At 28.7% G+C, this 25,313-nt stretch overlaps 2 protein-coding genes across 16 annotated transcripts in view; one reads left to right on the top strand and one right to left on the bottom strand.

The window, feature by feature from the left end:
- The window catches only part of LOC107438735 (atos homolog protein A), a 106,155-nt gene extending 91,418 nt beyond the window's left edge, over positions 1–14,737 (top strand). For all 6 annotated transcript variants that reach the window (XM_016051081.4, XM_016051082.4, XM_016051083.4 and 3 more), the window contains 8 exons: positions 452–1,838; positions 2,372–2,494; positions 4,723–4,793; positions 5,087–5,198; positions 8,665–8,826; positions 10,694–10,753; positions 12,960–13,135; positions 14,356–14,737. In XM_016051081.4, the coding sequence (XP_015906567.3) occupies positions 452–1,838; positions 2,372–2,494; positions 4,723–4,793; positions 5,087–5,198; positions 8,665–8,826; positions 10,694–10,753; positions 12,960–13,135; positions 14,356–14,524 (2,260 nt within the window). In that variant the 3' untranslated portion in view covers positions 14,525–14,737. The remainder of the gene's footprint in view (positions 1–451; positions 1,839–2,371; positions 2,495–4,722; positions 4,794–5,086; positions 5,199–8,664; positions 8,827–10,693; positions 10,754–12,959; positions 13,136–14,355) is intronic.
- Positions 14,738–16,225: 1,488 nt separating this feature from the next.
- LOC107438736 (uncharacterized) overlaps positions 16,226–25,313 on the bottom strand; it is a 75,880-nt gene continuing 66,792 nt past the window's right edge. For all 10 annotated transcript variants that reach the window (XM_087159367.1, XM_087159373.1, XM_087159374.1 and 7 more), the window contains 5 exons: positions 23,991–24,104; positions 22,425–22,553; positions 20,211–20,321; positions 19,255–19,350; positions 16,226–16,427 (listed from right to left, as the gene is read on the bottom strand). In XM_087159367.1, the coding sequence (XP_087015493.1) occupies positions 16,383–16,427; positions 19,255–19,350; positions 20,211–20,321; positions 22,425–22,553; positions 23,991–24,104 (495 nt within the window). In that variant the 3' untranslated portion in view covers positions 16,226–16,382. The remainder of the gene's footprint in view (positions 16,428–19,254; positions 19,351–20,210; positions 20,322–22,424; positions 22,554–23,990; positions 24,105–25,313) is intronic.

Genomic DNA, 25,313 nt, shown 5'->3' with positions numbered 1-25,313 from the left:
TATATTGTGTAGTGTACAAACATGTATCTTTGTAATACTTTCATAACTCATCAGTTTTCCCAATTATTTAAATGATTTTTTGATTGTTATTTTAGATTCTCTCTATTTTTCTCTCTCTCTATTTTAGATTTTTGAAAAGTGGATGAGAACTGAATTTTCTATGAAATTTTTTTTCACTTCTATTTGTTAATTTTTCTGTATCACAGATTTGCGAAAGATATTAAAACTAAATTAAATCTTTAAATTTATTTTACTGTGAATGCGGGTACTTTTTTTTCCGAATTTTTTTTCTTCGAATTTTTTTCCTTTCACATCATTAACTGTTCATAAGCCAGGTTAAAAGGCTTTGTGAGCTACAAGTTGTTTATACCTGATTCAGTTATTTTTTCTACATTTTCTACAAGAATAAAATAACCATCAAAATTTTAACATTGTTTCTTTTTTTTTTCAGGGTTTGTGTTCCTGGAGAAGCGTTTTCCAGCAGATTTTCTTCCCAACCTGATTGCCATATTTTTCCTGTAGCAAATGTTGGACGCAGCTCTGCCATGAAAGTTCTGGTGAAAAGCCTCCCCAGATGTGGAGCCATTCCTAACGTTCCTTGCCACAAACATTCCGACCCACAGTTACCTTTAAAAAGCAGAGTAGAAGCTCCAGAAAGTATTAAATCTTCTGTTGGAGAATATCCATGTGATGGAATCTTGTCTACAGGAGTGTCTTCCAGGACTAACAGCCCTGCTGATACAATGCTTGGAGAAAGCTTACTTGATCCTCCAAACTCCCTTTGCTTGTATCCTAAAAGATATCAGTCTCCATCAAGGTGTGGTAGCCCTAGTATTGAAGTTCCGGAACATCTCATGTTTGGGAAAGCAGGCCACAAGCGCGAGGAACAAGTTTCGAAGAGGAAAAGCAGGCCCCAGAGACGACCTGTTGTTGAAAGGTTTTTAAAGAAAGATATGGGTGATTGCAGCATCAGTGATTCAAAATCAATGAACTTCGACAAAAGCTACACTCTGAAAGACCCATCTTTAAACTTTCTATCTCAGAAAAGAGATCCAGTTTTAAATTATTGTGTTGATGACTCTCTGAAACATGTTCCAAAAGAGGAAATGGAACATGTTTTGGAACGATTGCGTGATAGACATGTGCACAAGAAAAGCCTTCATGCAGACCATGACAAAAGCTTGATTGACAATGGGACTAATCTGAAGGAGAAATCCTTGTCTAAATACTTTGAGAAGATGAATATTAACCCAGCTTTATTGGATGGTAGTTATAACTCAAAGAAAGCACCATTTTTAAAACTTTCTGAGTGTTCCGATCTCAAACCTAGTTACAAGCAACCATTGTGGTTAATCAAAGAATCAAATAAAAAACCTTGTGATAGTGAGTCCAAATCCATATCTTCTAGTGATAAACCATCCCCTTCATCAGACATTCAAAATCATTGGTCGTTACAACCGCACAATAGCTCTCTAATGCATCTTAAAGAATCCAACCCCACCAACCTACTACCAAATAAGGTTAACTTCTTTCAATCACCTTCCTATCTTAGTCATAAAAGGAATGACAGCAATGCATTTCAGACCTTAAAACAAAAGTCAAGCCGCACTCCACAAAATACCTCTCAATCAGAATATGCTATCAACAAACCATATCAAAGAAATAATTACTGGAATAGTGTTCGCAATTCAGAAATCCATCCAAAATACAGTTCTGTAAATATCAAGAAATGTGGTGCTCTTCTTCCCAAAAACAGTGATGAGCTGTGTGATGAACGGGAGTTGTCTGGATTAAATGATGACCCTTCTGTTACATCCGATGTTAACATTGAGGATAAGGTATATTTTAATTGTTGATATTATTTAAAATGAATAAATAAAAACATGGGATGCTTCTTTGTTGTAAAAAAGGTAAGAATTGATGGTACTAAAAATATTCAAGTCCCTATTTATAACTTTCTTAAAGTATCTATTTAAATCTTCAATATATAATAAGAGGGATTTTTAAAAATTAAATGAAAGCTAAATGGAAAAAATTCCTAGGCTAATTTTTTTGCATTTAGTTCCATTTTTACCTCATTTACAACTAAGAAGTAGTCCTCAAAATAGCTAATTTTATCATGTAATATTTCTTATTAATTACGTCTTAAAATTAGTATCTTAAGGTGAATAATTTTTTATCAGTTTTTATATGTTTATTTTATGATTTTCGAAACAGGTATTAACAACTAAACTAAAGGGGTATGTTTTTTAAAGAATGTTTTTGTATAAAATTCTAGATCTATGTCCATACTATACTAATATTTTAGATGTATCAGTTTTCATAATAAGTTAAGGATGTTATTTTTAGTAATACAATTTCAATATATTAGGTTAACCAATCTTCCTTTGAAGTTCCATCTGCAGAGAAAAAAGCTCTGTTCAGACGGTCTTTGGATAGTGCAACTACCTTGGTCTTTCATCAACGAAGTGGGCTTCCATTAACATCCAGTCCTGTAAGTTTCTATTATCATCAATGTGCTTTTAATGTCTTTAAGGGCTATTATAAAATGAAATTTTAATATTGATTCTCAAAAAAGCAGTTCTCCTTGTAGCTGTTTTCGATAATTACTCAATTGAATTACAGAAGGCATATATTGTTCATCTTTTTTTATGTTGTTGATACTAAGTATGGTAAAATACTAAATTCTGGTTGAAATATATTTGAAATTTGTCAATAGAGTTTATTAGAGCCGTAGTGGCTCAGGGGATAAAGTGTTTACCTCCCTATGAGGTGAACCGATTTTGAATCCCAGCGATGGCTGGTCGTTGCGAATTCTGCACCTGGCTTGCACCGCCCACAATGCTGTTGTGAAATATCCTCAGTGGCAGAGGGATTATGGGTTAGTCCACTGGCCATCGGACTTACCTTGGGAGGTTTATCTCTTCATGTAACGCAAATGCAGGTTAGTTACATCTAACAGTTCTCCATGAAAGCAAATTTCTCTAAATACTTGACCCAGGAGTTTCTTTGCTTTCTAGATTGGGTTCAAAATTACATTTCTACAAAATTGAGCATTAGTTGTCATAAACTCAAAAAATTGTGTTTGCTGTTCAACGATGGTTATTAAATAAAATAATAAAGTTTAATATAATTAGTTTTTAATAAAGTCAAATTATAAATGTCATGGAATATAATTTTTTTATGGTTTTGAGATAATTTTTAAACTTTTTTAGTACTTGAAAAAAAAATTATGCGATATTATTTTGCCCTAAAAACTGTAGATTACTACTATAAAAACTGCATATAACAATTTCTGAAATATTTGCAGAAATCAATGAAATTGCTATTATTGATTTTTTTTCATCCTGTTTTCATTGCTGTTCAATTTTTATTAAAAACCTGTCATCTAAATATATTTTATATTGTTGTCAATGATCCCCTTTAAAATTCATAGTTATTTATACAGGTTCTTGTATATTTCTTATTAAAGTAGTAGGAAAATATTTCTTCACTTGTCTATTTCAATTTGTAAAATAAGTAAATCATCAGGCACAAGGTTTTAACTTTTTTTTATAATATTATTATTATTATTATTACTTAATCAGATTGATACTGTTAAAGGATTTTTTATAACACCTGCAGTTAAATTTTAGTAAAATTACTTATCTCTATTTCTGTGAGAAATCATTATATTTTATTGTGTATATGTTACCGACAAAGTATGATACCCCGGCATTCTATAGAATGCCGGGGTTTTAACATAAAACATCCGGCATTGTATATAACGCTGGATGTTTTTTGGCAAAGTATGAATTGTGAGAAGTATTTACTACTTTCCCTAGGCATAGTATATAATATCTAGGCATTCTATAGAATGACAAATGCTATTTAGGCAAAGTATGAAAAAAATATCCTGATGAGGTTATTATGTAATCGATGTGCATTTCTCAAAAAAAAAAATTTTTATTCTGAAAAATAATGAGAGTGCCATTAAAAAAAAAATTATTCAAAATTCCTAAAGAAAAATGAAAGTTGTACAAAACATAATTTTGCCTTTCTTATTAAGGGAAACAAAATTTTCATATAAAAAATTATTCATCACATTTTTCCCGCAAAGTCATTTAATAATTTGGCACTTTGTTTTACACATGCATTTGACGAATTGGAAATTTATTTTATACTTTGCTGGTTTCTCATTTGGCATTCTATAGAATGCCTAGGAAATGTGTGAAATATAAATCGTTTCATACATAGCTGGTTAGTTTTAGGCATTATATACAACGCCTAGGCATTCTATAGAATGCCGGATTTCAAACTTAACCGGTAACATATATAAAATATTATTTGGCGGAAGTCTTTTTGATCTTTTATTGCTATATCTGTGGTTTAATGCAAGAATTTTAACCCTTATTATTATGTTGCAAAAATGTGATCTAATTGATTAGAAATTGGTTTGAAATTGAAATTGGTTTCCAAATTTCTAATTTTTTCAACCATAGACTGTTAAAATAATGGACAGGCATTTTTTTACTATTACCAATGTCGTTATTAAAACAGAATACAAAAGGCAATGATGTTTTTAATTATTACACATTTTGAAATTAAGTGACTAGTTGCTCTTGCATTAAGCCACTGATATAAATAATTTATCCAAATTTGACATAAATTAGATCTTAACACGATCTAATTACTTACCATTGCATAGCATTCAATCTAATTGAGATGTTAATAATGTTTTAGGCTCCAATGAGAAAATGTGGGACCTGTTTTGACTTTGACAGTTCAATAATATCTGTGTCTGCCATTAAAAGGTATTTTTAATAGTAATAAAAATGATGCTACGACAGTATTTTCTAAAGGTAAATTTTAAATACCCTTTAATCAAATAAAATTAATGCTTCCTTTCTATTTCTACTCTTGATGCTTAGATGAATTCTTTCTTTACAATTAATTATTGTGATATTTTCAAAATAAGTGACTAGCAACTTTTTTTTATGGAATCCAATGATACTTTAGATTTTTAAATTTTTCTGTATATTTAAAGTAATATTAGTAATTTATTTTTTTAACTGTCACTGTAAATGTTTTGTTTAATCATTTAAAGGGCTTTGTTTGAAAAAGATCCAGAAGAAGAAATAGATTTAGAAAAAGATCTGCACTTTAGTACAAGTGCACCTGCCTCAATATTCAGCAGCAGCTTACTTGGAACATTTGAAGTATGTTTTGGTTTTTTAAGTTAAAATTATCTCTTATGTATTTAAGTTTATGTGTTTCAATGTATGTATTTAGTTTATGTTTTTCAAGTTAAAATTATCTTTTATGTAATTTAAGTTTATATTTTTTAATATTTAATTTGATAGCTCTGAAATAGTTGAGTTAATAGCAATTTATATTGAGATTTGTAACTTAGATTTTAAGCTGTTATGGTTTTTCATACTGAGGCCATGCATGACCAATACTTTCATTTTGAAGTTAACCCAGGGATGTGCCATGTAGCACAAGCTTTTGTAGGTCGAAACTACAAACAAACTGTAGTTTCTACCAGGGTTTGTTGATTTAAATCAACTTGATTTTAATCACGATTTAAATCAACTTGATTTTAATCACGATTTAAATCAAATGATTTTTTTAAAAAAATCATTGATTTAAATCAACAAATTTTTTTTATGTATATATTGATTTAAAAAGTTAAAAAACAGTGTTTTAAATTATTGATACTTTTATTATTTCTTTTCTTAGTTTTAAAATTTATTTTAAATAAATTGCTGCATTAATTAATTTTAGTTAACGAAATTACTTTCTTTCTTGGTATGTGTTAAATTCTAACACAATCGAAATTACATCTTTAAAACTCTTGACTCTTGAGATTGAAAGTACAGATTAAAGTAAACATTTAAGTATTTTTTTCTCGTATGTTTACAGTATCTTTGACATTATCAGATTTTTTATAAAGAAATTTTGTGAAAAAAAAATTTCAATGAGTATATAGATTTTTTTTAGCTTATCTGTTTTGATATAGGATTAAAAACAAATATTTTAATATAAAAATATATAGATTAAATATTTATTTATTTTTTGATGAATGACTGCATTAATAAACACAATCTGTTACATTTATTTAGTCATTTTAGAAATCAAGAGAGAGAAAAAAAGGAAATCACAATTTTAAATTAAAATTATGATTTGGTAATTGAAACTTTGTTTTATAGTTAAAGTAGTCCTTAAATTCTCTATTTCATCTAGTCTTTAAATTTCAATCATGCATTTGTTTCGAAATAGTTGCTATGCATTCAAAGCTGTGTACTATAATGAAAAATTGTTTTAGGTAGTTAGAGCTTCTAAAATATTCTTATAATATAATTTTAATATTAATTTAATTTTAATTAAACATTTATAAAGCTTTTTTTGTCATAAATCAAAGTTCTTATAGTGTATTTGAATAAAAATCAAAAAAATCTGATTTAAATCAAAAAAATCCGATTTAAATCAAAAAAATCTGACTTTTTTGATTTTTTCTAAAAAAATCAAAAAAATCACGAACCCTGGTTTCTACCTTCCTGCACTTTGGAGTCCACATCACTCAGGAAAATATGCATAAGATCCATCAAAATTCTCTGATGGGTTTCTGAGTTAAATGCAAAATGGTGGAATTGATCATTCACAGTCTTAAAAAAGTTATTTCAGATCATAAGATTGCTCAACTTGGTCATTGCATTTGGATTATCTTTTATGTGTTTTGCTCCCTGACTTTGTCTTAGTTTAAAACTTGTAGTATCTGTTCCAATTTGAACCTTTATTTGTTAAGAATTCTCATTTTCTAATCTGATTGTTTTAGAACTTAAATTTATATAGTGAATGACTGGGTATATTTTATAAAATCATTAGTTCTGTCATACTTTTTCCACTAGATCCAGTCATTTTTTTCTTTTCTTTCTTTCATTTTTTAAACCAATCTTTATCTAGTTGCTTTCCTGCAATAAAAAATGTTTCTTCCCTATTTTTATATTTATTTAGTGATATTTTCTTTAAAGTTGTAATGCTTAGAACAGCATTTCTCAAAAATGTTTGACCTACACCCAACCTAAGCTGTTCTATAATTTTTAATTCTTTATTGAAGATAGGTTTTATGCAGAAATCTCTATGAAGTTATTCAGCTAACACTGTAAGCACATTTTCAAAATATATAATCAAGAACTAAAATTCAATTCTAATTCTATATTATTTTAGTTATTAGTAATTATTTATCATTTAAGTTTATTTTTTAAATTTAGGGAGATCCTTGCACTTGCATTATAGAGATTTTATTTTAGGTTCCAATTCTGTTAACTTTGCTCTCAAATTTCCCTGTTTTGCTATAGCTTGTAGATTTTTTTCCAGCTGAAAATCATTTATGGCACTAAATCCGCATTCAGCTCAATATGAATATAGAAATCGTAACAATAGTTCTCTTGCAGATTTGGTTGTATTTGAATATTTGATTTTGGTTTCCTCATGAAGTCATGTCATTGTTTCTTTTATATTACGCTAAGCTTTAATTGACTGATAGTTTTTGCATTTCTGTGAGTTCTTCTGATTCTAAAATATCAGACAAATTGACTTACATACATCCTCAAAGTTTAAAATAAGGATTTTTTTTTTATTTCAGAAAATCTTATCTTTTAAATCAGCTGATAAAATTTTCAGTTGTTAGTATTTATACATATAGCCTATCATCAATATAGGATTAACTTCATTTTTAGAATAGTCAAATTTTTTTAATTGCTTCCTTTAAAAACCTGATTGCTACCTGTGAATGTTGGGTCTTCTTATTAGGAGGGAACACTGGTTTATAAGGTTGGACACTTGTACATGTTTAATATTGAGTGTACATATTAAAATGCATTATTAATTTGACATTTTAGAAGTATATTTATCAGGGAAATTAAAGGTAGAATATATAGTACAGTAAAATTATCTTATCAATAAAGATAAGTCACATTAAACTTTTCTCTCTAGTCTAAATTATTTTATGATTCCGTAAACATGTATGCGATTTTATAATTGCATAATTTTTAATTTATTTCATAGAGAAGTCATAATAAGATTACTAAAACTAGTTAGTAAATTTTTTAGATTAATCATATTGTTCGAGTTCCATGAAGTACAAGTGGTACGTTATGTAATATAATGCTTCAAAAATAAATTTAAGAAGTTTTAAATATTATTATTTTTTGAAACTAAAGGTACTAAGTTAAAATTAAATTTTATTTATTTAAGATTTAAAATTGAAATAAATTTTCTTAATGGAATCTAATTTTTATGTGTTATTAAGTTTTGTTAAGCACGCTTAACAATTTTTTTAATAGGACTGTTAGCAATTTTCCCATCCTTTATATTTTGAAATTTAAACCAAGTTTAAATCACACTATTTAATTGTAATCATTTTGAAATTTCTTTTATTCATATTTTTTAAAGAGATTTGTGTAAATATTCCTTTTTGACACTTAATCTCAAATGTTTTAACTAATGATAAATTAACCCCTTTAGCATAATTCTCCTAATCAGTAATTTTTTTCAGTGAATTTAAATACATGTATGTAAAAATGTACACATTTTTTGAATTCTTATTTAGCAATTTGTGTTATTGTAGTGGAATGTAATATTTTAATTGATAGTACTTAAATCATATTTTTGTCTATTTAGGAATCTGTTTTAAATGGTAGATTGGAGCCAGTGAGCACCGTAGAGGGTTTTACAGCAGAAATCGGGGCCAGTGGGTCATTTTGTCCACGTCACATCAAATTGCCTGTTACTGTATTTTTTTATACTTTACATGACATGGACAAAGTTACCTCTCCCTATATGGTAATCAAAAGATATTTATTTTTAAATTTTATGAACTTTCTATTGTTATAAATGAATCTTAATTTTTTTTCAAGCTTATAGTCTGATTACAATAAGTGCATTTCTAAAATTGGGTGTGCTGAAGCTAATTCAATTATTTATATTTTTCATATTCTTTTGCTTATGCATAGCTGATAGACTTGATAAGTTGACTAGTGTTTATATTATATGAGGCCATCTCCAACACATCTATTTTACAAATGCCGCTAATTTTTTATTGTATAGAAATGTGTAATGTTTTATGTAGATTGTTTAAAATCTAATGCCTATTGTTCAAAATTTTATCTCAAATATTGAAATTGAATGTCGAACCAAAATTTTAAAGATTAATTTAGTAATTTTTTATCTATATCTTTCATTCATTTAAATTGCTCTGAATTTTTTTTCATAATATAATCTATCTTTTTATTTTTACTTGTATGTTATTGTCTCCAATTTAAAAGAAGCTTGCAAAAAATGTATCTCTATATGTTTTTTTGTTTATTTGTAAAATACAACTATATGCCTGCAGCAACAAGCTAATGAGCAGAATATCACATATTTCGAGATTTCAAATGGTTTAGCAAAATAATAAGTACAGTACAGAACCTGTTATCCGGAAATCAGAAAACCGGAAAACCAAAAACCTGGAACGAAATTCAATAAATTTTCTCACCATTTAAAAAATTATTATTTTTTTTTTCCTCTTAAGATTTTACGATTTTTCTTTCTTTTTTTTAAAGATGTTTACCTTATCATCATTTTGGAAATAATCATTAGTGTATTACTTCATCGTTTTTTCTTATTTTTAAGATAATTTTAAAATAATTTTTTTTTTTAGTTGGGTTTAACAATAAAAAAAGTGGCTTTTTGTAGCGATTCAGAAAACCGGAAAAATCAGTTATTCCAGAATAGCGATGGTCCCGACCGTTCCGGATAATCGGTTCCCTACTGTACAATATATCTATTTACATTGCTCCTTTAACAGTGGTTTTATTTTTTTCTTTTCCATGTTTGCAATTACAACTTATGAGCATTTTGGGGCATTTATTTATGTATTAATATTTGAAAAAAATGGGCAATGTGTGTATAATTTTAAAGATTAAAAATCATTTTGTTCCATTCTAAAATGTTTAACAAAAAATGTTAGTTAGCTTATTAGCACTTTTAAAAGATATCGAAATGAATAAGTATTTTTATTAAAATTTTAACTGTTATGATTAACTTTATTTACTGTTTTCAATGTAGAGATAATTAAAACACTTTTTTACGGACCAATGATTTTTAATTTTTTGTCACAAGATTAAGCAAATTTTCACTGTTATGAATTTTTAAGACTAGAAGAATGTATGAATTTTAAATAATAATACAGTTTATAGAAAATAATAAATTAAGAAATAATAATGAAGAAGAATCGCAGTATTAACAATACATTATTTAATTTAAAAATTTACAGTAATAACTTTAGAATGTAAATACTAATAAGTATTAAAGCTAAAATTAATCAAGACGCTTATATGTCACATTTAATTCTAAGTCTTAAATGTGATTGATCAAACATATAATTTATGAAATGCAGCCACATGTTATAGCAGCCAGCCCCTTTCTTTTAAAAAATCAATGGAGCTATTTAAAAGATACTAATGAAAGCGAAATCTGAAATAATAGGTTTTAACTTTAATCTTTTAATTAGTATCTAATTGAATATAATTGAACATACATATGATGTATTTATTCATTAAATGATTGTTCATTGCTTGAACTGTATCACTATTTTTTATTTCACTATGTAGTAGTCTTGTATTGTTTTATGTATTTATTTATCATGCTTTTTTTTCTTTCTATTTAGGGTCATATAAATTTAAATTGTAAAGACTATCATGTACCTAAGAGAGGAACAGTACAAGTAGTAAGTGTTGAATTTTTTTTCCTAGATAAAACTGTTTTAATGCTGTTTGAAATTTTTTTTTACCATTTTTGGATATTTTAATTCTTTCCAATTAATTTTTCTGATTGATTTATTTGTATTAGGTGATGTTCTTGAGCTAGCAAATATTTTACAACTTTAGTGAGATAGCCTGATATTAGATGTATTGATTTTTATTTTTAAAAAATTTATAAATTATATAACCCTCATAGTGTTAGTTCTAAGTTTTTCTGAACTTTCAGTAAATATATTTCCTGCATCAACAAAAAATCTTCCCTATATTGTTTATTGGGAAATTAAAGAGCTGCAGCAAAATTTCAATAAAATTTTTTTTTGAGAAAGAAATTATACTAAAGTTTAAAATATGGAGTTAAAATTTAAAAATTTATATTTTGTAGTAATTTAGCTTTAAATTTTTTGTTTTTAATATTCAACTTATAGTTTATAAATATAAACAAATTGCAATCAGGATCAATTGTTTTTGAAGTGACATAAATTTCTAATTTGTTGAAAACTTTTTATATAAATTTTTATTTTAACTAAGTATTTTTTGATGTGGACATTTGGATTTTATGTAGCTTAAATTTAACAAAGTTCAAAAAGCATAAAAAATAATTTTTTAATGTATTTGTTTTCAGAAAAATAGTTTTCTTTTTCTTGCAGAAATTTTATTTTATTTGACACATTTGTTCATTGTTCCTGATCAAAGATTTGATAATTTAAATTTAGGGATTATAATTCGATGTAAAACTATTTTATTTGCATTAATTTCCCATTGAAAAAAATAATTGAAAGATTTTTTTTCTTATTATCATTTTAAATTTTTGTAAAATAAATTCACGTTTTATTTATTCTAAAAATTCATTCCATTTAAGTCTGAAATTTGAAGCTTTATTTATTAATCACACCGATTTCTCTGTAAACAAAATCATATGATGCTTACAATATTATATTGAAAAAATATAGAGCTGTTAATAATACAATAGCTCATTTGGTATATTGGCTTTTTAAAATAAACTGCCTAAGCTGATTGAAGAATAAGAAATATAAGACTTTCTTTCAGCTACTTTCTTTTAATTTTTATTAGTGTATATTCAAATAAAGTTAAGAAGTCTAACTTAAAGTTTTATCTTAAAAATGTGGAGTTTTTCTGAGCATACAAAAAGTTTACATATTGTTTAACTTGATCTAAGTTGAATGTTTATACCTGAATTAAATAATATCAAATGTTATCAATTATCAAATGTATCAATTATCAAATGTATCAATTATCAAATGTATCAATTATCAAATATATCAATTATCAAATATATCAAAGTTATAAATTGACAAATATATATCAATTATATCAAATGTTAAAATCTTTTGATAAATGCATCAACTTGAATTTGATAGATTGTCTATTACTGAAAGTTTAATGTATTGATTTATTTAATTGTCTGAACAAATTTTTGTTTCTTTAGATTTGATGATTGTAACATTAGTATATATTATCAATATATAATCATCAATATTTGTTATTAAGGAAAACATTTAATCTAACCCTTTGTCATTTTCTTTTTAAATTACAACTTTTAAAATTTGTGTAACTCCCAAACTTTTTTCAGCTAAGACTCTATCATGATGACAAAACTAATAATTTTCTTAAGAAACTTATATTTTCCTATTAACTTTTTTAGTCTTTTCATATGCAAAGCATGGAGCTGTTGCAAAAGTGAAACTCGAATTCAGAAAAAAACCCCACGAGTTGTAGATATTTTTGATTATGATATGTTAGATTTCTTTCAAAAGGTTTAAATTATAAGTATTGTTTTACCGATAGAACAAATAATAGAAACTTGATGAGAATTTATTTTCTTATTCTATAATATAATTTTTGAAGGAGAAATTCTCTTAACAAAAACATTTAAGGTTATTAAGCTTTTAACAATATCTTGTCATAGCCTTTGAAAAATCATAATTCTTGAATAATTCAATTTCCAATTTATCACATTTATGATGATTCAGTGTTTTATTGACTTCAAATACTGCTTTGAATTTCTAGTTTCTCTGTATATATATATATATAAGTCATAATATCCAACAAATAATTAGCTTTTTAACTAGATAAATAAATAAATTTCTCTTATTTATTAATCTGAAGCTTATATTTTCTGGAAAATGTTGTTGACATGAAATTGTTTTTTAGACACTTTTTAATCCGCACGACACTGTTGTGAAAATGTTTGTTGTACGGTATGACTTGAGTGATATGCCAATCAATTGCCAAACTTTCCTGCGCCAGCGAACACTCTACATGCCATCAGATGCTTCAGAAAGTGATACAGATGCACAGAAATGGTTGCGGTATCTAATACACTTAAGGTTTGTTCATCTTTTTTTCAATTTATGAATTTAATGTTGTTTAATATAGGAGAGCACAATTTTATATCTAAAACGATTCATTAGCTTTCAGGAGTTGCAATGAATTCAGTTTATATATTAATTAATTATAGCTTAATTATTAATAAGAACAATAATAATTTAGGTATTATTAAGTTTAATAAGAACAATATCAATTGCCTTAAAAATTAAAATACAAAGATGATATTTTACACACTTTATCTTGCATTAAGCACTTATTCTTAAATTAAAGTAAAATTCATAAATGATATATATGATTAATTGCAACCATTATATAATTCTTTCTAACTTGTCGTAAGTTTTTTTAAAATATCCAATAAAATGATCTGAATGTTACATTGAATTTAGAAAAATTTTAATATACAACTGAATATTATCCATGTTATTTCAAGTTGTAATGATTTTATTAGCCATGCTTTAATCAAAAAATTTTCTATCTCATTTTAAGGTACTTTGAAATAAATTGTGTGAAATTTTTTTTACGAAAGTTAATGGAATTTAACTTTTTAAGTAGCATAAATTTTTTTTTGTGTACCTAAAATAAGTATTACTCATTATGATAGTTAAATAATTTTGTGAAAAAAGTTTTATATTATTCACTGAAAATTCAATTTGCGAAGTTAAAATCTGGAAAAATTGAGTAGTATATATATTTTAAGTATATTTGTATTATCTTAAAAAATAAGCATATTTATATATAAGAATATTTGTGTAATCTGTTATCAAGTTTTTCGTTACTTAAGAAAATTTTTCTAACTTTTATGCAACTTTGTATTTAGAGTATTCATTTTTAATTATTTTCTAAATGTATGTTTCAAAAAATATAGCATCACAGATGTTAGGTTTAGATGTATGTTTAAAAAAGTAGCTAATAAATTGTATTCTTTTTATATAAATCTTGCTAAGCGATTAAAAAAATCACAATTACAATTTCCTTCAGATCTATGTTATATTGGTTTAGTACAATATGTCCTTCTTATTTTTGTGCCCTGATTGATGCATTAAACTCAAACGAAACAAAAAAATGAGGATTTGGAAATTAAAATGCTTAAATGATAACAAATAAAAATTTTCAACTCTATTTATTTGGATCTATTTATTTCTAAAACTTTTATTTGTGTCCTTTACTTATTGTCATATTTTGTACATGACATTAAAGCTATAAATTTATTTATTTTTAGATTCATGAGTTCAAAATCTGGTAGAATTTATTTGCACACAGATATCAGAATGATAATTTTCAGAAAGAGTGACCTAGATGCAGCTACAGTGCATGGACAGCGACCTTATGAACTTCGAACTTTTACACATGGTCCTAGTAATCCCAAATTCTCCCCGCACAAACCATGATCTTTGGAGATATTTGGGATTAATTTGTACATAGAGATTAGATTATTCTTCCAAATGTGATCAAATATATCTATACAAAGGCCTAGTAATAAGTCTTATTATATTATTAAAAGATTTAAATTATATTATTCATATTATATAAATATATATATATATACTTAGATGTATGCTAATTTATTGTCTATATTATCAAAGTAAAGGGTGCACAAAAGATTGATTGTGTCTTCATTTGTCTACACTGTTTTTTTTAATCATATGTGGCATTACAAAGTTTTTTGAAACAATTAAAAAAATTGTATTGCTATTTTTTTTAATTGGGGATTTTGTTAATGAGAAGGCTTAATGGGTATCGGTGGAAATGAGCTAGCTGACGAAGCAGCACGGGCTGGCTCTAATGCAATTTTCTGGGGCCCTGAACCTGCGCTGGGAATTTCTCCCTCCTCATTTAGGGCAACCATATTCAAGCTCTACGGCAAGATCGCCCATGAGCAGTGGCGCGCTGCTGACGGTCAGAGACAAGCTAAGGAGCTGAATCGAGACTGTCCTAGTGTACATCAAAAGGAGCTCTTAAAGCTTAATAGAAACAGTATAAGGAAGATCATAGGTCTTCTTACTGGTCACTGTATCCTCAGGAGACACCTAAACATTATGGGAATAGAACCCAATTCTCTTTGTCGGGGATGTCATCTAGAAGAAGAGACATCACGACACATACTCTGTGATTGTGAGGTCTATTCTGCTCAAAGATTTGAGCATTTAGGGCAGCATATCGTCAATGCCTGGGAACTGCAAGATGTTCCTGTAAGGTGCTTGCTGAATTTTATTTCAGCCATAGGGCTTTCATGCTAATCATGATTTTAGGGTTTGGGTACAATAGACCTCTGGTCGATGTGCCCTGCTCGTCAGAGCTGCCCAACCTCTAAGTCTAAGTCTAATGACAAGTCTTAAGCAGGGTGCGTAGCGTTTTTAAGAAGTGCTTAAAGGTACTTATTTTTGATTTACGTTTCTTAAAAGCCCTTAAAGGTGCTTTTTTTATTCGGGGTTTGTAAAAAGTGCTTCGTTTTCTATCTTTTAAAAATAGATTTTTTTTTGCTATGTCGATTGTCATTCTAAATTACAAAAAATGCATGATTTTCACAATTTTCCATGCAATATTTATCAGAAACTAGTTATTTTGTCATGATTATGTAAAGTTTTTTAAAATGTATCTGAATTTTATTACTTATGGGACAGTTTGAATTTTATTACTGTAAGAACTTTAAACGGTGGAAAACAAATTTTTTATTACTGCTCAAATCCTAATTATTATTATTTTTTTTGAAAAGTGCTTAAAAATATTTTTAGTGCTTAAATAGTACTTAAAAGCTACTTATTTTATGTTGAAAAATCTGACTACGCACGCTGTTAAGATAATCCTTTGAATTTTGATAAATTTAATGACATCAGGTTCTTTATATGCTTTGTAAAGTTCCGTGTTTGATCTTCGAAACCAGGTACCGTTTTTACTTATTCCACCAAAAATGCTTCGCAGTATTTTTCTCTCAAATCTAGCTATCTTATTTTCATCTCCACGGGTCATTGTCCAGGTCTCACTGTTTTACATTATTGTTTCATTAAAAAATAAATCGCTTTGAAAATTAACTTTTTTCTGAAACGTATTTATATAAGGTTTTGTTTTTGTATGAAAGGAAAGGAGAAATATTTATTTGTATCAATTTATTTATTCAAATTTCTTAATAGCGTTATAAAAGTCTTGAAGCACACATTGTTTGAGTGCATAATAGGAAAAGTTAAATATAAGTGATGTGTATAAAAATTGTTAAGAATAACAAACATTTCATAAAATACAAAGTCAAAGTTAAGCTTCTGCTGCTGGAAAAGGCGTCCTAAATTCATATTCTCTCTGAAAAATAAATATTATTAGTAATGAAATCATTTCTTTTATTGCAACTTAAATGTTTACAAGTATATTCGTGCAATTAATATTAATTATTTCTGTTAATGTTTTTGTACTTAACCTGTACATGACTTGTACTGTCTATAAAGCCAGAACGCTTTTTTTTTCCTAAAACATTTAATTTTTTAATGCAATATTTGAGATCTTCTTTTGAAAATTTAAACTTTTAATTTTAAATTTAAATGGCATGTTTACCTATATATATATAAACATAACTTCTTATTTATGAACCTGTATGAATAGGAAAGCAATGAAATAGCATTACATGTATGTATCTTTTTATATAATTTCATGAGTTAAAAAAGCAATAACAAATAACTCAATTTATTTTGCCTAATTTTTACTGTACAATCTCCATAAGTAGCTGACAGAAGTTAAATTTAGAGAGAAAGAGAAAACCAGAACCCATACATGAGCTATAATAAATGTGGAAAAAATTATTTCCAATGCAATAATGCCAAGAATAAATTTTACTGAATCATTTGTGTTAATTTAAAATAAGCTAATTTAATGTATAAAAAATTTCCAATTGAGTTAACTAATAATAGTTAGTGGTTCTGTTCAGACAGGAAAAAAATATTATTTTTCTATGCTAATTTATGATATTTTTTTGTTTAATTTTTTCCCCTTGAAATGTGTTCTATTGTTACCAATCTCAGTTGCCAATTTTTAACTAAGAGGTTGTAAATACTTTTAACTTTCAAAAAGTTAAAAAAATTAGAACCATAAAATGTAATATCTGGGAACTAGGTTCACTACACACATTTCAAAGAAAGAAATGAAAATATTGAACCTCTTTATCTTCATTGCAATCTCAGTACTTGCTTGGATCTTTCCAATGTTAGTTTCCATGATAGCCTCCCTACCATGCTTGACAAGAAAGACTGTGTGCCTGACTTCCTCAGACAATTGTCCCTGGAAATCATCAATAAAATCCCTCCGAACGACATCAAAATATTCTCTGATGGCAGTAAAATGGATAGACAGACTGGCAGTGGAGTCTTTATTGAAACACCTCGAGAGAACTACACTCTTCATCAACGAAACCCCGATTTTTGTTCCGTCTTTCGAAGCGCACTAATTGCAATCGACAGGGGACTAGAGAAAGTCTTGAGTGAAGGGCACCTTGGAAATACTTGGATACTATCTGACAGCCGTAGTTCAATTCAACACCTCAAAAATTGGGCCCTCATTGGAGATAAAACCAGTTTTTCGATCTCACAAAAAGTAAAGCTCATTTCCCAGCAGCATGAGGTCCACTTTCAATGGATTCCGTCCCACGTCGATATCCACGGAAACGAGTTGGCTGACACTCTTGCAAAGAATGGACTAGATCATCCAGTCCCCTCTACCTCAGAGCTAATATACCTTGAACTTATCGCAAGGCAAAAGGCCCAGAACAAACAAAAGTGGCTGCATCCACCTACTCACTACTGGTATAAAGCAAAAAGACCAGGACTCTCTCTATCTCTTCCTGGTGACAGGCAGACCAAAACTTGCTTATCCCGACTGGCCAGTGGACACCTGAAAAGTTTTACATTTTCTGCTAATCAAAAGATCTTTCCTCTTTGCCCTAAATGCCAACAAAACCAGGCATCACCTGAGCACATCTTGAACTGTTTAGGGCTGGACTGGAACGACATTCATTCCTCTCCCCTTTTAGTTTCCTACTTCCTAAATGTCAACGGATTTATTGATTTGGTCTGACGGAATGGGGATTAGCAACCGCAACAACAAAGAAAGAAATGAAATGGAAAAGTAATCAAAAATATCAGTTACGTTGTAAATAAAAAAAATATCTTCATATAGTTCTCCATAGGTTAACATGAAGGAAGTAAAATTTCTTTTCTGTTTTAAGGCTTCTCTTAAGTAACTACTTTTCAATTTTATTGCATCTGTCAAACTTTTGAATGTGAGACGTTGGTTGAACAAAAACAGCTGAAGGGCTCGAGACAATAAAATAAGTCACTTTATAAAATTTTTTAAAGGGAGCATTTTTGGTGAAAACACCAATATTTCCATGTTGGCAAAAAAGGTGTTTCTGTGCATCGAGGTGTTATCTTAAAATTTTAGAAGCTCTTAAAGTATCTATCTGAAAACAATACTAAGGTTTAGTACTTCTGAAAGAAAGTGAAGCAATCAGAGAAACTGAAGTTTAAGAAATATTTAAAAAAATTTAGAACAAATTTAGGTATTTTATTGTAATCTGTGATAGACATTGTTTAGAATCCTCATTAAAAATGACAAATAGGCACACCCGGTTCCACAAATTGATATTTAAGTGTGAAAAAAGTGTGAGCAGCTACTTTTGAGCAATCTTTATTGAAGTGTTAAAGAGCGAAGGAGGGATTACAATAATTGAAAACCAATGCAAGTCTTTAGTGAATCACTTTATTTTTCAATTGCACCACAGTATTCAGGGGCTGCAGATCATTTGTTTATGAGCAGAAACCACTTTTATGCTTCTTCAAATTAACTGGTTTTAGATGCTTTGAATCCCTCTTTGTTGTTTATGATCTCTACAGTGATTGGTGAAAGTCAAATAAGTTTTTGCTCCCTATTACTTAAATATTAATTTGCCCCATTGACTGTGCATTGTAAGAACTGAAAATCTTGAATATAGGGCAGTTATTATGAAAGACTGAGTGTACAATGTTTAAAAAATGTTTCAGTTTGCTTTTTAAAGTGTGTTTTAAATAGAGGGGCGGGGATTTGCATAAATCGTAATCGTCTTTTGTACTTATAAGTTACATGCACTTCAAATCGATCTTACCTTAACAACAATGGCATCTTTCGTTGGATATTCATATCTATTTTTATGTTTGCTGGGAACAATTTCTGTTATATAATGCTTCACATAAGGTTGCGTCTAAAAATACAGAAAAAGGATAAATTTTTTCATTATCTGAAGACTGACCACAAAAATAATTTTTGATCAATAACTGGAACGTTTTTGTTCAATCTATTTAAAAAAGTCACACATTTGAAATTTCCTTTCTCAGGAATTATTCAAATTTTTTTTCGTTCAAATTTTGTATTTTTCATTTTTATAAAATTATGTTTTTTAAAACTTGTATACCTTTCAATTTAAAATATGTTTGTTTATTATCAAATAATTAAAATTAGAATTGATTTAATGATAATTTTTTTTAAAGTAAATAAAGCTAAAAAAAAGGTTAAAATAAAAAAAAATGGTTATTAGGAATATGAGCAAACAACAAAAAAAATTAGGATGATAAAAAATGAAAATTAAGGTGACATTTTTACAATCGTTTTCAAATTTGTGCTTTGCCAACATATTTTTTGGATTCTATATGTCCTCCATCAATGACTACAGATATCCTACACAAACTACTAGTAGAGTAGGTAAAAAATTAAAAACTAACTTTATAATTTCCATTAACAAAATATAAAATTACGACGAGGAATTTTTAACAATCGATTCGATAAATGACGGAATTTTTATAATCGTTTTCACTTTGAAACTTTTGTTGTTGAATAGAATAAAAAATGTCAAAATCTTTTTGCATTATAAATATCCTGCTTCAACTACTATGGAGGAACTGTTGGTAAGTACAAAATTTGAAATCTAAATTTAACTTTTTTTTTTAAAATTTAAAATCTGTTTTAGCGTTTAAAAAAATTTGAGTGAGTAATAACAATAAAAAAACAGCGTTACATTTTATGTAATTGTTAAAGAATTTGCTTTAGCTTTATACAAGCAATTACCTCTTTCGCTTTGTTCAATAGGTAGTCAATATTTTCTTTTTTATGATTTTCGGAATTTCTTGGAGCTCCATGACCAGGTCTTCCCCAAAACGAATCCCATGTACTAACATGCTGTAAATCAATGTAAGATGCGTTAGAATTTATGCCTGATAAGATAAATAGTATTTCAAAAGTATATTTAAAATGGTTAAATTCAGCGGTTGGAAAAACCATTTTTTCGTGATTAATTGCAACTATACTTTACTACAAATGTAATAAACTACTGCAACTACTACTTTTTCCGAATGTAGTGACTATAAACTACTTTCGAAATGTAGTCTCTATCTATACTTCACTACTTTTAGGAGACGAACTTTACAGATGAGCTTAATCTATTAAACATGAGGAATTATTAAGAAATATTTATTCATGTTTGCATGAGACAGTTTGTTTTTCTGAACCATTTTTTATGACTTTTATTCCTTTAACCTTCACCTTTTTATGCCTTTTTCAGCAGCGAATATTTTATTTAAGAAATGCTAAGAAGTTATAAAATAATTGCTGTTTTGTTAAGTGTTGAATGCTTTTTTATGTAATCTAATGTATAAATTTATAACGAAAATTACGGAGAATATATTTTCTCTTCCATTTAAATAACATCAATGTTTCGTGTGCGGGTGGGTGACCACTTGGATCAGTCTGCGTAGGGACCGAGGGTGTGCGGTATGGGTCCTCGTTAAACTGTTCTACCGTAAAGTGCTTGACTTCGCGTGCAAGTCGTCGGGCTACCGAAGCGGAGGTGTCATCCCCTCTGCAGAGGATCAAAATTGTGATGGCATGTCTACGGATCATCCTCAGGGATGTTTCCCAGACAGCCGCCAATAACCCATTGTGCAGCTCTAGTGCGACGTAAATGAACTACAACAACAGCATCAATGTTTCAAGAGTATACCGTGCCTCAAGAAAAGAAAAAATGAACCACTCTGAATAACTTCTGAGCGAATCTTCACGTTTTAGGTCTCAATCTTAATGGTTTGAGGGGTGGCCTTTAATATGCTAATTAATTAGTGCAGACGGTATTTTAAGTTATGAAATCAGACACAAAAGCGTACTTTCTCTGAATAAACATACTTTTTTTTTCCCGACGGATTCGGATTTCTGATTCCCAAAATATAGGGAGTAACCGCCATCTGGGAAATATTGTCCCAATAGTTTGGTCGGGAGAGCGCTCCGAAGTTCGGACCCTTAACGTTCGCTTCTTTTTTTCCGCACTGTACATTCGCATTTGAAGTTCTGGCAAAAAGTGAAAAATTATTCGTAATGCATAGTTTAAATACTAGTAATACGTAGTTCTTATTAAGGCTATTATTATTAATTCCTCATCTACAGTACAGGGGCATTCTCATAGAACCCATTGACAGACTCGCGAAGAATGTACCAATTAAATTTGAAAAAATAATTGAGTTTAAACCTTGTTTGTTCACGGTAAAAGTTGGTTGGTTCTAATGCCACGCGGGCAAGCTTGCTTGATGAAACAGAGCAAATTTAAGGCAGAGTGTGCGATTCTTTTTTTTCAGTGGAGCCATCTATGGCCAAGATTTCGACTTCTGCCACATCATACGTCACACCTGTTTATAGGGCGGACCCATTCATACTTCCAATCATTCATTCACAGATCGTAATTTTGACCAGAATCAGAGAACGATCGATCTCCAATCCAGTACCCCCAGAGGTGTTGATTTGGTATGGGAACATGGAGGACTTTCCGACTCGACAGAATTTTAACGTGCATCAGTCACCAACTACACGGGAAATCGTCGGTTGGCGGGGTTGGGCCCAGCGCGGACATGGGCCCAGCGCCCTACCGACCAGGCTATCCGGTCACGTTAAAAGTAGCTGTCAGAAAGCGTTACAAACTACTGTTTTTTTAATCTCACTTTTCTCTTTACTATTGTTTTTAAAAAGTAGCTACAAACTACGAAAAAAGTAGTTACTGCAGTAGTTTCGCTACTTTTTTTGCAGCGTGCTACTTCCTCCCACTGTTTAAATCCTATTTAAAAAGAATGCATATAAAAATTCAATAGAAGATGAATACATTAACAATTAATCGTAAATAGTACAATGTAAATGAAAAAGTAAATTACTGTAAATTGTACGGTTTCTTAGATCAGAAAATACTAGCAATGATATAAAGCTTTAAAGAAAAGATGATAAAAAAGCATGATCACTCGTTACTTTTTCAGATTGTGCTCTCTCCATTTGTTTCTGCTGTTGCCTCATTTGTTGTCTTTGGGCAGCTTGTTGGGAAAGTTCGTTGAAGTATAAAAGACTTTCTTGAGATTTTGCTCTTCTTATATCGAGACGCTTTGAACAAAATTAGGTTTTATGCACATAATTATGATTAATAAATCAGTATCAAGTTAATTATAACGAAATTGAATCATTAAATGCAATTAATTATTAAACCAAATATTTTATCCTAATTAATCTTTCAAAAAATGATTTGTTATTATCATTCTTAGCATTATTATTAATTTCTGGTGAAAGTTACGATTTACGAGCTCCTTTCCTTACTCATTTAATTTGGAGTTAAGCAGGGAGGATAATATTTCATTCAATAATTGAAATAAACTTATTTCCGCGGAGAAGAAATTTTCTATTCATTTTTTGCTTTCTTTGTTTTTGTTTAGATAACTTTGCATTTCAATATATAAAATTAAATCCTAAACTTATTTTATGGTTTGTTCTACTTCATAAAATCTCCAGAAACCATCGAGCATTGTGGATATTAATAGCATTATTTTGTAAGGTTAACAGGAACAGAAAACGTATCTAACCACCATATAGAACCTTAAGATTTTCACAAAGAGAAAACTCATTTTTTATCGAATTTCTTTGGTTGTATTCTGCCTGTCGTCCAGTGCTGGGGAAATAACGTTCCCTTTCATAATTTTTTTAATTTTGAAGCCGTTTCAGAGAACAAAGAAACTCTAGAGTCAATTAGTTATATGGAGAGTTTTTTTGAGTGAAGCTAATCCGTATTTGCTTTTCATAGAGCGAAATGTGAATTTACGTACAAAAGCGACGAGAATCTCACATGGAAAATACGATGGCAATCGGACTATGATCCGTTGACCATTGGATATTTTTGTGTTTTATGTAATCATTGTGGTTAGAATGGGACAATAGAAGAGTGAGATTTAAACATTACAACTGGTGGTAAAGATGACGTATTTGGAGGCAATAATATAATTTTGAAACTATTAATATAACTATTACAATTTTAAATTTTGAGAAAGCTGCAATAATTTATATTGATGAAATAAACAATTCCAAGAAACTGACGCGGAAATATGCTCCTGTCAATAGAAAAATTTCACTAAATATATAAATTAAGGTGATAAAAATCGATATTCCGAGTGCTCAAAACAGATACCTTGTATCAGAGCCATTCAACACGTGATTGAGAAGTCTGGGTATATTTATTGGTCTTGTATCAATTTAGTAATAACGCTTGAATAAGTCTTGTGTTGCAATTGGTTTGTATAATTCACAGGTTGGTTTTGGTAATGGGCGTCTGTTTAGAAATTCACAATAAAAAAGGAAAGATTATTGATATACCTTGAAGTCGTATAGCCCGTGCTAACCGAAATAAGGCAATTCATAGAATCAAATGGATAATTTTAAAAGATCTGTCTGAAATTATGTAGTATCGTGAAATAAAACTCAGTTTTTTTTTGTTAAAAAAATTAATATAGATCAATCAATTAAACAAAAGCAAGTTTGTTGCATTGTATATACCTCTTGAGTAACATCTGTTAATTTTCTTGGACTACGTAGGAGTTCACCGGTTATTGGGTCTTTGTTAGGGCGGCCTCCAACGCCTCGACGAATTATGCTAGCTAGTTCAATACCCTTTAAAAAAAGCAAGTCATTTCTTAACAAGAATATTTTTTAATTTCAAAGTCATAAATGCAAAGAATTATTTTTATCATGAGTTCGTATTTTATTTTTATCGAAACAAAAATGACAGCAGAATGGAAGTTTAGCATTATTTTGTAAATGAAAAAAACTATATCTTTAAATAAACCCTTAATTTTTATTTCATTTAAATTTTCTATTTTTATTTTCCATTATTAAGTTTGTATCCAATACTTATTTAGTAAAAATTAACTTATTTAATTCATTTTGATCATAATTTTACTATCAAAATGAACTAACTAAATAAATTTTTAAGGTAAAAAGGGTTACTTTCCATTAATGCAGTGTTTCCCAAAGTGTGGTACGCGTACCCCCAGGGGTACGGGAACAGTTTAGCGGGGGTACGCATTCTTATGCGAAATATTTTGCAACAAACGAAAATTTCGAAAGTGTTTATTTAATAACAAAGTTACCCAGGAAAATTTACAATTACGTATTTTTCTATTGGCTATTTTTTGCAGAGTTAACAGTTAATAATTAGCGTTGTCAACAGCCAGTTGTGATTTTTAACTTTTGTGCAATCTTCTATAGAAAAAAAAATATATTAATTTTTTTATTAGTGGTATACACATCGTTGAGAAAAATTTAGAAAGGGTACACGAAAGTCATAGGTTTGGAAAACACTGCATTAATGGATCAAAAGCATTTGAAATACTTTCTTTAGCAATCGAACGCAAATATTTGAACATTATAGTGATTAACCCTGGAAACTTTATACCTTAATTTCGCCTTTTTAGCATTTGAAAACATTAAATAATTAGAGAAGCAAATCTAAAACAATACTTAAAACATAACGTTCCATTTTTTTTCTTTTAAATTTGTACAATCATGCTTCTTGATAATAAATAGGAAGGGAAAAATGGTGCAAACACACGTCACACGTGCTGTTATTAAAGAGACAAACATAGCGAAAGATAAATAGAAGAGAAGAATTTTAACAATAAGTGCAACATTTTATATATTTCATATGACGACTCGAGATATTCGAAATTGAGTAACATTTCCGTTCTGAATGAAGTTAAATTTAGAGTAAAGCAGTCTCAAATTATAACACGAGATTTGTAGAAAGATGGTTTAAGTTGTGGTGGAGGTAAAGTCTATTTTAATTTTTTTATTAGCCACTATTGAATTGCTGCATCTAAA

Source organism: Parasteatoda tepidariorum, chromosome 3 (genome assembly GCF_982258835.1).
Source record: "Parasteatoda tepidariorum strain Cologne lab strain chromosome 3, Ptep-v5.0, whole genome shotgun sequence".
NCBI lineage: Eukaryota > Metazoa > Arthropoda > Arachnida > Araneae > Theridiidae > Parasteatoda > Parasteatoda tepidariorum.
Note: the sequence above shows the minus strand (reverse complement) of the source record. Positions and strands in the feature narration are given on the sequence as shown.